The sequence below is a fragment of the Echiichthys vipera genome (assembly GCF_963691815.1).
Source record: "Echiichthys vipera genome assembly, chromosome: 21".
NCBI lineage: Eukaryota > Metazoa > Chordata > Actinopteri > Perciformes > Trachinidae > Echiichthys > Echiichthys vipera.
In genome coordinates, this window is record NC_139846.1 from 11,694,539 (window position 1) to 11,710,052 (window position 15,514).

General features: G+C 41.7%; 1 protein-coding gene across 1 annotated transcript; it reads right to left on the bottom strand.

Annotated features, from left to right (window-relative positions):
- Nucleotides 1–73: 73 nt before the first annotated feature.
- trpc1 (transient receptor potential cation channel, subfamily C, member 1) lies at nucleotides 74–13,922 on the bottom strand. The gene is made up of 13 exons (XM_083936579.1): nucleotides 13,742–13,922; nucleotides 12,761–12,915; nucleotides 12,526–12,627; nucleotides 12,186–12,388; nucleotides 11,521–11,652; nucleotides 11,146–11,341; nucleotides 9,927–10,263; nucleotides 7,677–7,816; nucleotides 5,969–6,118; nucleotides 1,469–1,653; nucleotides 1,086–1,287; nucleotides 524–718; nucleotides 74–360 (listed from the first exon to the last, which is right to left on the bottom strand). Exons 1-13 carry the CDS (start codon nucleotides 13,905–13,907, stop codon nucleotides 133–135), a joined length of 2,391 nt encoding a protein of 796 aa, XP_083792705.1. The 5' UTR covers nucleotides 13,908–13,922; the 3' UTR covers nucleotides 74–132.
- Nucleotides 13,923–15,514: the final 1,592 nt, after the last annotated feature.

A 15,514-nucleotide genomic window follows, 5' to 3' on the forward strand; every position in this document is an offset into this window, starting at 1 on the left:
AAGTTGCCTCAGTGACTCAAAAGAGCAGAGAGTTTTTGCACATGCTCGGGTCACAAGCCATCCCAGATAAACGAGAAGCAAAGGTTTTGTCATGAGGAGAGGGGGAAAGGTAAGAGATATGTTGCTTTTCTCTTAGCTCCTTGGGTAGAACATGGCATATTTGGAGGTCCGAAAGCCCAGCAGGTCCCTCATCTCATTGCGAAACTTGGAGAGGTCTTGGCGCAGATCGTTCAGATTTTCCACCGTGGCCTGGTCTGTGCTCTGCATCTTCTGCCGTGTGGAGGTCAAGTAGCGGTGAACCAGACAACACATGATCTTCTGATAGTTCTCATCGCGCTTCTGCTTCAGGTTCTTCCACTCCTGCATGGAACCGACAATGAATCATTTCATGTCCATGACAACATATTGCACAAAGCACAGATATATTTGTTCAAGATGATGGGGAGGGACTGAATTTAACCTTCCAGAAAATAATTAAAATCACAAAGATGCACTGGCAGTTCTGAAACTATTCTTTTTTTACCTTGAGGCTGTTCTGTCTCTTCACCTTGCCCTTTGAGGTGTGCGAACAGATCCACTTGCTCATGCTGGTCACCAGGTAGCAGACAGTCTTTGGGGAGGGGAGGATATTGAACGGTGGAGGCATGGTACACTTGTCATCAAAGTAGCTAAGCCACAATTTGGCCCGGGCAAACTTCCACTCCTTGTCCTCATGATTCTACAGAAAAGCCCAAAAGCCAACAGGAACATTGAGAACAGAAGAATGTGAGAATTAACTTGCATACCTCCATTTAGAAAGGAATCTTGACAATGCTAGATTTGTGGGTACAGATTTTCTGGATCATGATGTTTTTCTTAGCATAATTAAAATCAAATGGTTGTTGAAAGGACACAGAAAATTCGCAGCAGGGTTCCAGCCTTAAAAAATATTTAACATCTGTATAACATTTCACAGGGAATTAGAGAAAAATCAAATCTCAACAGTAAATGAAAACAGTTGCAACTTTCAGTTCCAAGTTGAACTCAAATGATCTGTGACAGCACTGAGAAACAGCCATTATGTGCCAAAAGTTGTTTACACTTACAGCTATTTGTCTGAAGCTTTTATGGAGCATGGCCACCAACAGCTTGGTCAGCACAATAACCACCACAATGTTGTAGGTGCCTATTATCATGGCACCCACAAAAGAGCGCAGCTCCTCTGTATAGCTGATGCGGGTGACGAAGAGAGCAACATGTGCCAGGGAGAAGATGTACCAGAATAGAGCGTAGCAGGTCCCCATAAACCTGTGAAACAGAAGAAGCTGGTAGATGTCAGATGCATTTCATAATAGAACCCAAAACAATCAGCATGTAATTTTACAGTTAAATCTGGAACTAGAATAACTTATCAGCTGTATAAAGCGTCATAAATAGTCATCTTTGTTGTCATGGCAGCAGAAAATGACGGATAGAGGTTGGCCCATACGTGTGGAATGCATCGTTGCTCTGTTGTTGGCAGAATATGCCCTCACAGTCGTTTGGGGGACTCTTGTTGGGGTCTTTCTGGTCCTTTCCATAAAGCTGGGTGAGTCCAATGGTGAAGGAGAATAACACCAACAGGAAGAGGCCCAAAAACTTTCCAAACTCCTGCAGCATCTGACCCATGGAGATCTGGGGAAACATTTGTCTGTTAATCCTAATGTAATCAAGTAGATCTTTTTCTTTTCTAGTCACATTTTTGCCAGTAATCCTCATAAACCACCATGGCTGCTAGCTGGGGTCAGATCTGACATTAGACATGGAGTCTGTCTGATCCTTACACAATTTGATTGATTTCTTAACAAATGAGAAGTTATTCAGGTAAAGTAGAGCCTCATCTTGGTCTCCATATTTTTAGGATTGCAAATCAAATTCACCTTTGAGTCATGCAATTGGATGTCTGGGTGATGAGGTCTGCAGTGTTGATGTTACTAGAGTTTATGAACTAGATTGTCTTGTTACTCTCATCAAGTCGCTTGTGTGTACTTGCGTACTTTGGGGAATTGCCGCTAGAATTACTCCAGAATCAAGATAACAGAGCCTTTTTCCAGCAGACATTTTGACTTAGCAGGAAAAGCACAATTAAAGCTAATGGCACTGATGATGGTAATATTCCATCAAAGAGCATTATAGTAGCAGGGAGCACCTAAATAGAATGCAACCAACATAGTTTGTTACACGTGTGCTGTACCTGTTATGACAAGTCAAAATGTCTGCTTTCTTTAAAACTGTAGCAAGCTAGCTATATTTCTACCTGGTTGTTGTGATGTTGATGTACCCTCTCACCACATATCCTGTATAAGCAAACTTTCTGACCACTTGTAGCTACCCCCCATTTACCTATTTAGCAGTGACCCCCTGAGGAAGTGGAAAAGCAACATATTCTGGCAGCTAGAGTGCTCTCACCCTACCTGAGGGAAGACAGATAAATATGGAAGAACCCAAAAAGAGGGCTCCAAGACAGAGCAAGTCTTCTCAGACCATTGGAAACTAACTATTTATAGACTTGAGTGGCTTATCTATTTACTAGGACCTAGAGATGCTCAAACAAGGTCAGGACACATTCGCCCTTGCAAAACACAAACACATACACAGTCTCCAATGTGAGGGATGACCACTCTCTGGACTGGAGTATTTGCACAAGGTAGCTTGTTTGAGGAGGGTTAGTCTGTTTGGGGTGATTCATTCTCTTGTCATGTCTAAATCAGCCAAGTGTATTCCTCTGCCACTCTGTACACGTCTGATTTAGGAGCTGAGGGTGTGAACTTGCTTGCCCAGCCCGACAGGTAGCCTAACTTAGTTACTGCACAAACAGAGCAGGAATGCAGCAGGTCGGGAGCTCTTATCCTTGAGGGGGGTCTAATTTAAGGTACCTCAAATGAATCTTTCTAATTGCTCATTTTAATTTGCCAGCATAGTAACTAGTACAGTACAGTACTGCTGTTCGTATATAAGAAATTCTGTACTTTATTCTGTACATTTAAATTAATTTTAAATTTCTCTGTAAAGCACTTTGATTAGCATTTGTTTTTTATATAAAAGCTTTTATTGTTATATTTCTTGTTTACCAAGATGTTCCTGGAACTGTCTCCCACAGTTCCCTTCCCAATTAGTATAATTTTTCCCAGCTGTGAGTTTCTTTGCACAATACATTGTGGGATAACAACACCAACACCACTCGCTAAGTAATTTTGCACTTGTGCACTGTGAACACTACAATAAATACTCTGGGGGAACAGCTGGAAGATTAAAGGTCCCATTTGCTCATTTATTATACTCATTTTCAGTGTCATACTTGTATTTTGAGTTTCTACTAGAACATGTTTACATGGTTTAATGTTCAAAAAAACCCTTAATTTTTTTCTCATGCTGTCTGTCTGAATATAGTTGTATTCACTGTGTCTGAAACACTTTTTAGCGCCTGTCTCTTTAAGACCCCCTCCCGAAAAAGCCCAGTCTGTTCTGATTGGTCAGCATTTCTGGGTCTTCCGCATCTGCACTCTTGACTCTGTCACTTAAGCTGGGAATGACTGTAACGGCAACTTCTACCTATAGAGTATATTTGTGACGTCACCACAGTGCAGAAGCTCTGACGGCTCGTTTAAAGGCAACATTTCTGAATAAGAGCTATATTCATTTCTCTGTGAATTAAGCTTTTGGATCCTTTCACAGTATTTATAAAGCACCTCAACCTGCTTTACAATAATAAAAAAAAACTCACTTTTCACAGTATGGTACCTTTAACACTGTTCAGAAGGATAAGTCTGGACTATGAGTGCGCTCATTGTAAGCACACTGTTGACAGTAGATGAACAAAGACACACACACACTTTCAGTGACTCTTTCCAACCTCAGTAGGGGGGCACTACCCGGTAGAAATGTGAGCTGGCTTTTTTCAGGAAGGACGGAATCAGACAAACGTGCATTACTGCAACCCACATAGTACTGCCTCACCGTCTGTATGTCTGTGTGTGTCTGTGTGTGTCTGTGTGTGAGTGGGAGCTCGTCTGAGTGCAACTAATTGCATGCTCACATATCACACTAGTGTGGAAATGTGTGGGCGCGTGTGCATTAGTAGGGAGGTGTGCCTGCCATGTGAGTGCGGCCATGAACATACAGTCACATCTAATTCCAAAGCTAATGTTTTTTCCATCCTACCAAAGCCAGACAGTGACGTCACAGAGTGAGTGAGTGAGTGAGAGGGGAGAGAGGGAAGAGGAGAGGGAAGCAGAAAGATGGAGGAGATTGAAGCTGAAAAGTACTCATTAACAATCTACAGGGCAATCTTAGTGTTTTATAAGAATACCACAAACAACACTTGACTTAATGACAGGAAGACATCCCTACAAACAGACTGACCTCACTGCATACCTGAAGACTACTTTATGTAATAAAGTCACAGCCACACCAGGGGAAATGCCAGCAGAAATCTAGATGTTGGCGGGCTATACAATCCTTCTGCCAACTGGCAGCTAAACACACAGAAACATGATGCAATAAAAGGGGACACCTATGGCACTGCGGTTGTCAAAGAGCCCAAGTATAAAATATTCAAACCACGTTTCTGGCTTTTGTCTGAGAAAGTGGAAAAGCAATAGAATATTTTTTGACCAAGTTGTAAAATAAGTTTATTCATTAAGTTTTCGACTGTGCGCCGGAAATAAGCAGCATAATGAGATGCAACCGATGCAGCTTTAGGCTTTTCACTGGTACAGTCTTACTTCTTTATACAGACAGATGTTCTCCATCAAACATCCATGTTTAAGAAATGACACAGAGGATGTAATGTAGTTGTGTATGAAAGTATTAAGCAAGCAAGAGAAAGGGTAAGAGATCAGATAGGGTGAAACATATGACATGCATGTTCACATACAAACACTGATGCACTACTGTACTTCAGTGTGGTTGTTAACAAACAACACATAAATGCCTATTTTTGTCAGATAATATGTTTGCTTATTACAAATTAGATTTATTTTGTGTTATGTAAGGGGCACAATAAAGCAGATCAGTACGACTATTGCAAATATTCACATAACCTTTTGAGAAAAACAGGGCAAAAGATCACGTCTGAATCAAGCTGATCAAATCAAGGATTCAGAAAAGTACACTGAAACACTGTTCACTTGGATCTTATTTGACAGCAATCTGCCCTTTATGTACCACACTTGTTGAAAACGTCAAATCCCCCAAATTTGAATCCACTTACCATTGAAAAAATCTGAAACTGGCTTCATCTGCCACTGACTCTGTAGTCAGGAGTATACCAAAATTGCAGTTAAGATGGCAACGGATCAGACTTGCTGTGCAGTATGTGCCAGATTGTGATAGAAATTGATCCAGGATTCAATGAACATGTGTTGTGGGTGTTCAGAGTCAGCTCCTCCACCTTTAAACACACAGCCTAAAGTGAAGTTTGTGAAATCAATTGTGTGTCAACTAAAGGTTCTTATTCATGTCGATGATAGGAAATGATGATAGCAGTACAGTGGCACATATGGAAACTATAAGCTGCAAATCTTTATGATGTTGTTTTCAGTTTATTATGGACATATTATTACAGCAGAGCACATTCATCCATGCCTCAGTTTACCGGGCTTATAGTTAATGTTTGTGATGATGGATATGATACTGCTGAGCACAGCTGGTGTGATGTTTAGTGTGGGCTTGTCCTTGAGCGTTCGCACTTCGCTGAGAGAGGGAGAGAGAGGGAGAGAGTGGGTGGTGTGTGTGGTGTGGTTAGAGAGAATGATAGAAAAGTGAAGCGGTTTTATAATCATAAGAATTGTTTTTCTCATCCAAAGTGTTTGCGAAGCCACGGCAAACCTCCACAGGAAACATTTTGTTACATGTCTGGCTCCACTAAGAATCAAACCTGTAAGTCTGAAAATGTCGGGTTGCTGAGTGTCATAATTACTTTCAGTGTGTGTCACTGCTGCTTTCCTACCTGTAGTGGCCCCAGGATGGAGCTGGTGGTGTACATGAAGAAGAGTCGCAGGTAACTTAGAACATTGGCAAAGGCAAACAGGCCCTCAGCAACCAAGATGGGATGAAAGGCATCCCAGTTCTTCCTCTCTGTGTCCTCCACATTCTTGAACTGAGAAACAAGCAAACACATTCAGAAACACAAACATCTGACGGCATTGAATGTGACACTAACGTACTTAGCTAAAATCAGCGGGTGATTGGCTGAACACACCTGATTCAGCTAAGCCTGATGACTGCTCTGTGTTTGACAGACGCTTCAGAGTAGTGGTATCAAATCTAAAGCCACTGTATCTATGAAGTGGTGGTATAGTAGGCACAATCATAAAAATGTGGGAATAACCTTTAATATCTATATTGGAAAACAGTCTCACATAATAGATGTTTTGACAGTTTTAGAGTTATTTTATCAAGCTTTCTTCAGAATGAATAATTATAAAGCATGTAAAAAATATATTTGGAATACAGCAATAGTTTGACAATTTAGAAGGTACATTTACACACTAACTTGCAGAGTTATGAGAAGATTATACCACTCTTGAATCCGTCTAGTAAATATAAAGCTACAGCCAGCAGACAGTTATCTCAGCTTTGAATCAATACAGGAAACTGCTAGCCTAAATAGTCAAGTCTATACAATGTCCCTGCAATGCAGTACTGCAGGATTGAGTCCTAAAACTCTGAAGTGAGTTAGAATTTTTGCAGTCTTGGTTCCCTTGTCTCAAAGTCAATGGGATTTTAAATTGGGTTTTTGGTTAGATGCCTCAAATAAGGTTAACACAGACTTAAGAGCTTTTAATATTTCTTTCTACGTGATAAAATACCTCAGTCAATACTCCACCAGTGAATTTTGGCTAAATGAGACTACAGATGACAGCACGATGTACCATTGAAATCAGCAGGAAGCTGGCGGGTAGTTTGAGCATAGCCTAACGTTAGCGTTTTACTTCTGTCGATTGCATTTATGTTTCCAAAATCCTAAAAGTGGTGTTCATTTGTGAAGATTATCTTGCTGTACAAAATGTATCATAAACTGTCCCAGCTATGGAAGCTATCGAGGACCCCACTCCGAGGACAGCATTTGACCCTAGTTACCAAATGAAAACTGGCATACTGCAATTAAGTGTCACCACACTTATCAGCTAGCTATCTATGAATGAAAGACAGGGTTTGTGTTAGGGGTAGGGAGAGGGGTAGAGTTAGACTCTACTTGAAAAACTAGGGTCCAAGAATGCAGTCCTGAAACTCAGTCAAATCACACATAGCATAACACCCCCCCCCCCCCCCACAAAAAAAACCCCAAAAAAACAACAACAACAACTTGTTGTTTTCGTAAAGAGTAAACAAATTATATATGCTTAATAAGTTAAATGTAATTAATAAGCTTTAGATGATTTTTCCTTTACCTTTGGACGGAGCCAGGCTGGCTAATTCCCCCCTTTTCCAGTCTTTCATTTTAAGATAAGCTGCCTGCTAACTGAAGCAATAATAAACAAGCATAGCTACATGAGATTGTTATCTATATTCTCATCCAACCATTTAACTCTGGGCAAGAAAAAAAATAGGTAAACGAATATATAGTGAAATACTATACATTAACTGTTTGAATTTAGAGTGATGTGCAGTTAGCCGTCCTTTAAATCTAAAGAGTGTGTGTAATGTGTGTGTACCTTGCTATTAGCAACTATCTTGAGGGCAAAGGTGGCTAGGTAAAGGGAATTCATCACGAAGCTCAGCTGGTTCCTAGACTCTTCCAGAAAGTCTTCCAGCCCTTCGTACCACAGACGCTTCACATCCGACCACACCATCCCTACAGGAGAGCAGGAATTCCCCATCATCACACACACACACACATACACACACCACACTGGGAAAAAAAGGCATTTCGCTGTCTTGCCCCACTTCTTAAAATCCCTTGAACCATAAGTCATCTCACAGTGGGAGCCCAGGGGAAACAGGAATGTATGAGACACAGAAAGATTCATTTGCTGAAAATGTGTCATCTGTGGGATTTAGGGAGGTGTGTGGAATTTAATAAAGATGGTCGGTGTCTTTCTGTGTCTAAGTGGAATTTCATCAATTCTAAATGTACAGTAGGGAAAATAGAATTATGACTGAAACATGACTCCAGCTGCAAGTCAAGGCATAGTTACACGTTCTCTGTGCTGAACCTGATCGATCTGCTATTGGTTTCCATGGTTTCAAGAGAAAGTAAGCAGAGAAGTGACAGGGTTTGGCACAGAAAACCCTTGATGTATTGTGATTTGTTTTTGTCCCTAAATTCTATCCATTTTGTCTGGCTAGTAGGATCTTTCTAGGATTTTTTTTTTTTTACAATGAAATGATTGAATTTGAGTTTGAATGCAGAAATCAAAGTGCACACACTTGTTGAGAGCTTGAGATGCATTGAGACATACAATGAGACGCACATCTGTGCATGTAGCCCCGCCCACAGACAAACTGACACTCTCAGCATCTGATTTCCACATCAATGTGAGGCGTCTGGCTCAGGGGAATAGCAGTATGGAGAGAGCAGAAGAGAGATGAGAGAGGGGGGGGGGGGTAGCGTAGGAGAAAGAGAGAACAATGGAAAGCAAAAGAAATGGAAAGCTGATTTGTGTCTTGTCAAAGCTGTCTGTTGACATATGAAGCAACTTTAATTACTCTCACACCCTGATAACATTTGTAAATAATTAGAAATCCCACCCTTTTTTATTTAACTTTTGTTTTTTTCATGCTGCAGAGACCCTGGAGCATGAAAACTGCACCACTGCATCACGTCTTTGCACTGCAGCTCTTTGCGATGAGGAAAAAACTGCTGAAGTTATTAAATATGATCTTTGATGCTGCTCTTTTGCAGTACTTAAGGCATCTTTCCCCCTCTAGTGGGCTATCTTGGCCCATGGAAAAACCCATTACACTTCTGTCTAATGACTTAACGGCTGATCTCACTCCTGCAATATACAGAATACATTGCAAATTAGCCAACACTCTTCATCACATTGAATAATAGAAGTCAATTGCTTCTACATCCTTTTATAACCCGTCAGGTGCAGTTATTGGAATGATTTATCAAGCCATCAATGATAGTGAAACCTAGAGCAATGAGGTGTGGTTGCAATGCTTTGTGTCTGGTGGAGAGGGGTAGGATGTTGCAACCAAGAGACAAATATCTCTGCTGAGAAGGCAGGGCCATTAAGGCGATTGAATGATCATGCTAATGGTTTCTTGGCAGAAGAGGAAGGTAAAGAGGCCATTCCCCAGAGAGAGACAGAGTCAATGCCTAACTGTCACTACCCAGCCTCATCTGAACAGATATGGCTTGTGTACATGTGTTTGCCTTCATGTTTGTTTGTATGAATGTGTGCTGCTGACTCCAGTGATACCAGCACTCAGATGCACCACAGGGGAGATAGAAGAAGCTCTCCTTTCTATAGAGTTCAATTAGAAGCAGGACTGACAGATTTAATCCAGTCAAGACAGACTTTCTGTCGTTTAGTATAGAAACAGCTGTTTGTCATGTTCTGCCTGATAGGATTATGGATACAGGATACTGGATGTTAGACAGCCCATAACAGGAATCTCTCATTTTCACTCCACTATGCAACGTTATTCTATTAAACTCAGGTTTGTATGATTGGATTCTTATTATATTCTTAGTTTTATTGTGTCCATTAGGGGATGAATAATTATTGAATTACATAAATCTGCCCTCTAAAACTGAAATATATTATATTATTGCAACATTCATGATAGTCCTAATACACATAGCATATATACATTATATTTACTGCTTGGACATGATAGTCCTAATACACATAGCATATATACATTATATTTACTGCTTGGACATGATAGTCCTAATACACATAGCATATATACATTATATTTACTGCTTGGAAGCGGAATAAAAAGCTAACCTATGATCCAGAGGATGAGCAGGTAATCTATCATCTCCAGTGCAGGGCCCATGGTGTTTTTCTTGCCCTCATTGTAGACCAGGGAGTAGAGGTTGAGCAGCAGCAGGAAGGAGAAGTAGGAGGCGCTGTGGATGATGAACTTGACGAAAGGCGTGTGGATGATCTGGCCTACACGGGAGCGCGGCACCAGCAGGTAGCAGACAGAGAGCAGCGGCCAAAGCATCGCCACACTCAACACTGTGGCCATCTTTAGACAGGTGTGCTTGCGCCGGTAGCTGGCCGTCTCTCCAAACCAGACGGTGTTGAGGAACTGTTGACAGTTGGACTGAGCCACAAACTGTAGAAGAAAATGTAAATGTGAAGACGTGAAGTTGATAGAAACGACGGGCTTAATTGGCAAATGAATTTCCTTTTCAAGTCAAATCAGATGACCTTCATGACCTTAAAGCCATAGCTCAACATTTTGGAAAATATGCTTATTAACTTTCGTGCCAAGAGTTAGATTAGATAAGAATATTGATGCCTATCTCATGTCTGCAGGATGAATTTAAAGCTGTAGCCAGAAGCTGGTTAGCTTAACTAAGCCTAGCACAAGGCATGGCAAAAAACAGGGGGAAACAGCTAATCTTGCTCTGTCTGAAGGTAACAAAATCTGCCTACCAGCACATTTTCAAGTGAGTCAGCTACAAACGTATCAATGTTCTCCCTGCAATAAAAATCCAACTGCGAGTTAGCCTTGGCTAGATGTTCTATATTCAACACATCTTGCATTGTCCCTGACAAATAAACTAAAACAAATAAATAACTCTCTCTCTCTTCTCTGATGTGCAACCCTATAAGTGTTTTAGTACAGCAGGAAACAACACTAGCTGTGCTGTGATATATGACTCAGACTTTTCACACTGAGCCATCCCAGCTGTAAATTTCTAACTTTAGATTGTTTTTGACTGCAATTGCCTTGAGGAACTACTTTATCCTGCCAAACATATTTCCAAAGCAAGCACAGGGTGTGCTGAAGAAGAAGTAAAATCTGACATATAGCTATGTAAATAAGAGGTGTATATATTTTCTCTCAACTGATCTGTGGATAGTTATGTTAACAAATTATTAAGAAACATCAAATAAGTTCCTCCTCAACCCACTTGAATTGCTGATTAGTTTGCAGTTGACTTGACACTGCCAAAAAACATGAATGTGTTGCAGACTTTGCCCGTCTCACCTCTTTTTGGTTGTACTTGATGGCAAGCTTCAGTCGACTGAGGTTCATTCGCTCCTCCAGTAAGCCTCTCTTGTCAACATGATCCTCACTGGATGTGTGGTTTAGAATCACTTCTAGCTCTCGAGAGTTTCGAGCCTGAGCCAGCAGGTCCTTGGCAAACATCTTACACTGCTTTGCCAGCTCCTCATAATCATTCCTGGAGCAAGGAAATGAGATACAATCGGACCACATGAAATATTGTAGTCCTTATCTGTTTCGTTCTATAAAGAAAAGGGTTTACAACATCACTGTGTGCATGCATGTTCATATGGTTGTGGGTGCACGACAAGTGATAGTCATGAAGGATGGATGTGCAGCAGTTGATGGTAATCATACCTGAACTCCACCTCAACCAGGCTGAGCTCCTTGAGGTCGGCACTCAGTTCAAAGGCCCTGAGTATGGGATCTTCTTCGGTCAGCATGATCAGAGAGGGGCTGGCCAGGCAGCGGTAGATGTCCAGCCGGAACCTGATCCAAAAATACCAAGGTGGGTGAGGAGGTGAAAATGGTGGCGAGAAAGAGAAGGAGTGATGCAATTGTGAGTAAAGAAACTCTCTACAGCTAGATAAGCAGAGCCTGGCAAAGACATAGATCATGAGGAGTCCTCTAGATGAAAGCATTCACAAAAAAAGTGAATGCGTATGATAGTAAATGGTTTCTTTCCAAATGCTTAAGATGACATTCTCAAGCTGATCCTATCATCAAAACAAGGTGCCGCGATGTGTAACAAGAACCTTTCCCTGAACACTTTACTTGACAGACCGATTGATTCATTGCTGTTCTTAAGCCCCTACATACCACAGCAAAGCCAAAACCATTGTCGCATAACACAGGCGTCATCTGGAAGACAAAAGTGATGTTGACCATTCCAACAGTAATTCAGCTCATCACTTGTCTTCTGGTTTTTATCAATGGAAGCTTAATGCAGCCGTCTGGGGAAAACCAAACACCATTTATACTATTATTATGACTGTTTTCTAGGTCACTGAGCTGGAATGTACCTGGAGTGTCGTAGGCTGTCCTTCTTGTTTTTAGCGTTGCAGAGCGTGCACTCGCAGCCTACAGCATGGGGCCTGGGAAGCGAGATGTCCTGTTTGAGCAGCATAGTCAGGATCTCGTAGTTGTTCCTGTGGGCTGCCAGGATGACTGGAGCCACGTCCATGGTGGTGGAATACTCTGGGTTCTGAATCCGCTGCATCAGTTTCTGAAAAAAGATAGAAATGTATTGATAAAAAGCTGAAATATTTTGCAATAATTAGAGGAAAAAATCCATTATATAAGCCTGTTCTTTGTGTTTTTATTAAAAAGAGGATTTATAAGCAGTAATGAGAGGAGACCTACAGCAATGGAGGGCTTGGAGGATCGCCTCGGCCTGTGGTTGAGGAGGATGTCCACAGCTCCCACCACCTCAGAGTCTATGGCCACCAACAAGGCGTCTGTTGCCTGCAAACGCATCATTTTTAAAGCTTTCAGATGCCACAACAATATTGGAAAAAGCGATGTCTTGTGCATACATTGTTTTGCCCCGAGTGTGAGTGTGTGTGTGTGTGTGTGTGTGTTCGTGTGTGTTTACTACCTGGCAGCCATGTTCCAGAAGAAGCTGCAGGATGTCTAGATTCTCGTTCTCGATGGTGATGGTGACCGCATCCCGGCCCAGCACGTCTACGCAGTTGAGGTTGAGCTCGCCGTGTCTGTTCTCCTCGAGCAGTTTCTTCACCATGTAGTAGTCACCTGAGAAGCGTGTCAAAGACAAAAGCAGCGTGAAGGGAATCCAATTTAGGAGATTCTTGCAGAGTCACATCTATAAAAGCGGTGAAGTATTATCTGCAGATGGCGTCGAACAGACACTCACAAGGCAAGCACTCTTGCAGGCTCTGGCAGCCCTCTTATCCTCAGTCATGTATTACAATAACATCTCCCTCAAAGGATACTTTCTGTTTCTGAGTCATGTTTGGAGATACTTTATATGGTCACAGTCACTGGCCTGTACACCTAAAACAACTTCTGCCTGCACAATGTTCTTAACTTATCAATGAAACATTCTCCTCCTATCTGACAGGGGTGAGAATGCCCATGCCTCTTTGCTGTTTTACAGTTCTGTGTTTCGTGCAGTTTCTCCACAGTGTGTTTGCAATAACTGTCCGTGTTAGGAGCTGTGAAAAGTCAGCAGACAAGAGAGAGAAACTTTCACAAGAGCAGACGTTCAGTTAAATATATCTTAACCCCCGTGGGCACATTTCCACAGTGGCCAACATGTAGGCAGCTGTGAGAGGTATTCACTGGAAGAAATATGGTATGACTGTACAGATTGCTGCTCTCTGCAATGACCCTGCTGGAAAGCTGTCAATCTGTTAGTCATGGTGGATTGTACCTACAGTGCACATCAGCCAGCTGATATTACATATCATGTTCCAGTAACTGATCAATACTGTGGCCTAAGCTCAGAGCAGCCACTTGATTCCATTAACAAGCGTCCCTGTGATCTAAAACACAACATATTAATTGCAAAAACAATGACTATAGGTTTACTTTGAGGGGGAAACAAATAGCGGCAAACCTTTCTCGCATGCCAGCAAGAAGAGCTTCTCATCCAGCGTAGTTTCCTCCTTCACCTCTCTCACGTCTTTCAAGGCCAGAAATTTATCCGGAGAGGAAGCGTCCGTGCCCTGGTACAGAGCTGCCATTACGACGGAGAGCGAGTACGGCCAAACACTGATGTGCATCCCACTAGAACGCAGCGACCATTACACAAGAAAGCCTGTCATATGTGCTGACATGAGAGGAGTGCTTTTTCTTGTCTGTCGCAGCGCAGCAGAGGATTTAAAGCGTCGTCATGAGGCTAAACCAATTCCATCCGGTGTTGTTATTGCCGTCGCATCGCTGCTGCTCCGTTTGCAACCTACTGCCGGCTTTAAAATATATCACCTCCTCTAGTCTTTTTTTCCCCCGCACGATATGATTTCAAACTTCGGGTTCACAGATGCAAGTGGCGACTACAGTCCAGCGAAACGACACCGTCACCTCCCTCGGCGTGTTTACATGCACCATCTTCCTCGCATCGCAGGCTCCTGGGGGATCTCTTTGGTCCTGATGCTGCTGACGAGGCTGCGACTGCGCATGTCTCCGTCTCCACCTGCTCGTCCAGCTCAAAAGCCGCTGTGCATCAGGATTACGTAACAGGGCACTTCAGTGCAGCTTCGCACCGACTATCTCAAGTGTGTGTTACATGCAAAGATACGGCTGTCGAGGAATCTTCACAGCCTGCACGCCCAAAATACGTTTCGCAGATACCCGCAAGTTAAACAGAATTCATGCAGATTGTATTTGGTAAATATGTGGTTTGGAACATCATCATTCTCTGTGTATTTTAAAGCATAAACTCTTAAGAATGTGTGAAATATATGCGTAGGCTATATGGCTAAAGGTATATGATGATCTAGTGTGACAAAGGAAAAATCCCACTCAGCCTGTGGTCTGTGCTGTGATGCGTGGACCTCTGTTAGTGGTCGGACTACCTTCTGCAGTGATGTGGAGTAATGATATCATTAAAATTGATGTGTTTGGACATGCATGGGTGACAATTACTGCATATGGAAATGGAAAGAGAGGGACACAGACAAATATCTGCAACCTTAGTGAGTGGCATACTGGGAGATACTCACAACAGACCAGTCAACACCTGTGTAAATAATGCCAGAGAAATACAGAAACTGATAATAGTAAAAGACAGTAAGGCAATTTGCAACAGGTAACTTAATTTTAGATGAGTAAAAAAAATATGATAAAAAAAATATGTCTTCCCTGTAAAGACAAAATAATGTTAGAAAAAGTGAATAAAATGGTTTAATATGAAATAAAATGACATGTTAATACAGCACTGGGAGTAAAACCATGTACTGAGAGGCAATGAAGCAATATCATCACAATTAAAAAGGAACATTGTAAGATATCAGTGAAATATTTCACGGAAGACATTTTGACTTATAGTAATAGTAAAAGCACAGGTGTTATTAATCATGTTAACAATTATTCCGTTCTATTAAAGTGTCCCAATAAGTGAGCCAGCATCCACAGTGCCAGGACTGTCACACTGAATCCATTGGTAACTGGAACATGTGCTTTTCCCACTGTGACATGTCCAATGCTTTCTGTGGAAAAGCCCTTTTGATGAGTTATTTGAATCAAACAGCTGCACAAGCAAATTGCAATTCAAAAGGGGGATACAACCATCATTTCTGGAAATGTAGCCTAGACATGTCTTCAAACAACATGTAATAAGAATCTATAAGTTTTCATATTAGTTAGAATTTTTTGATAGGCTGCGGCTATA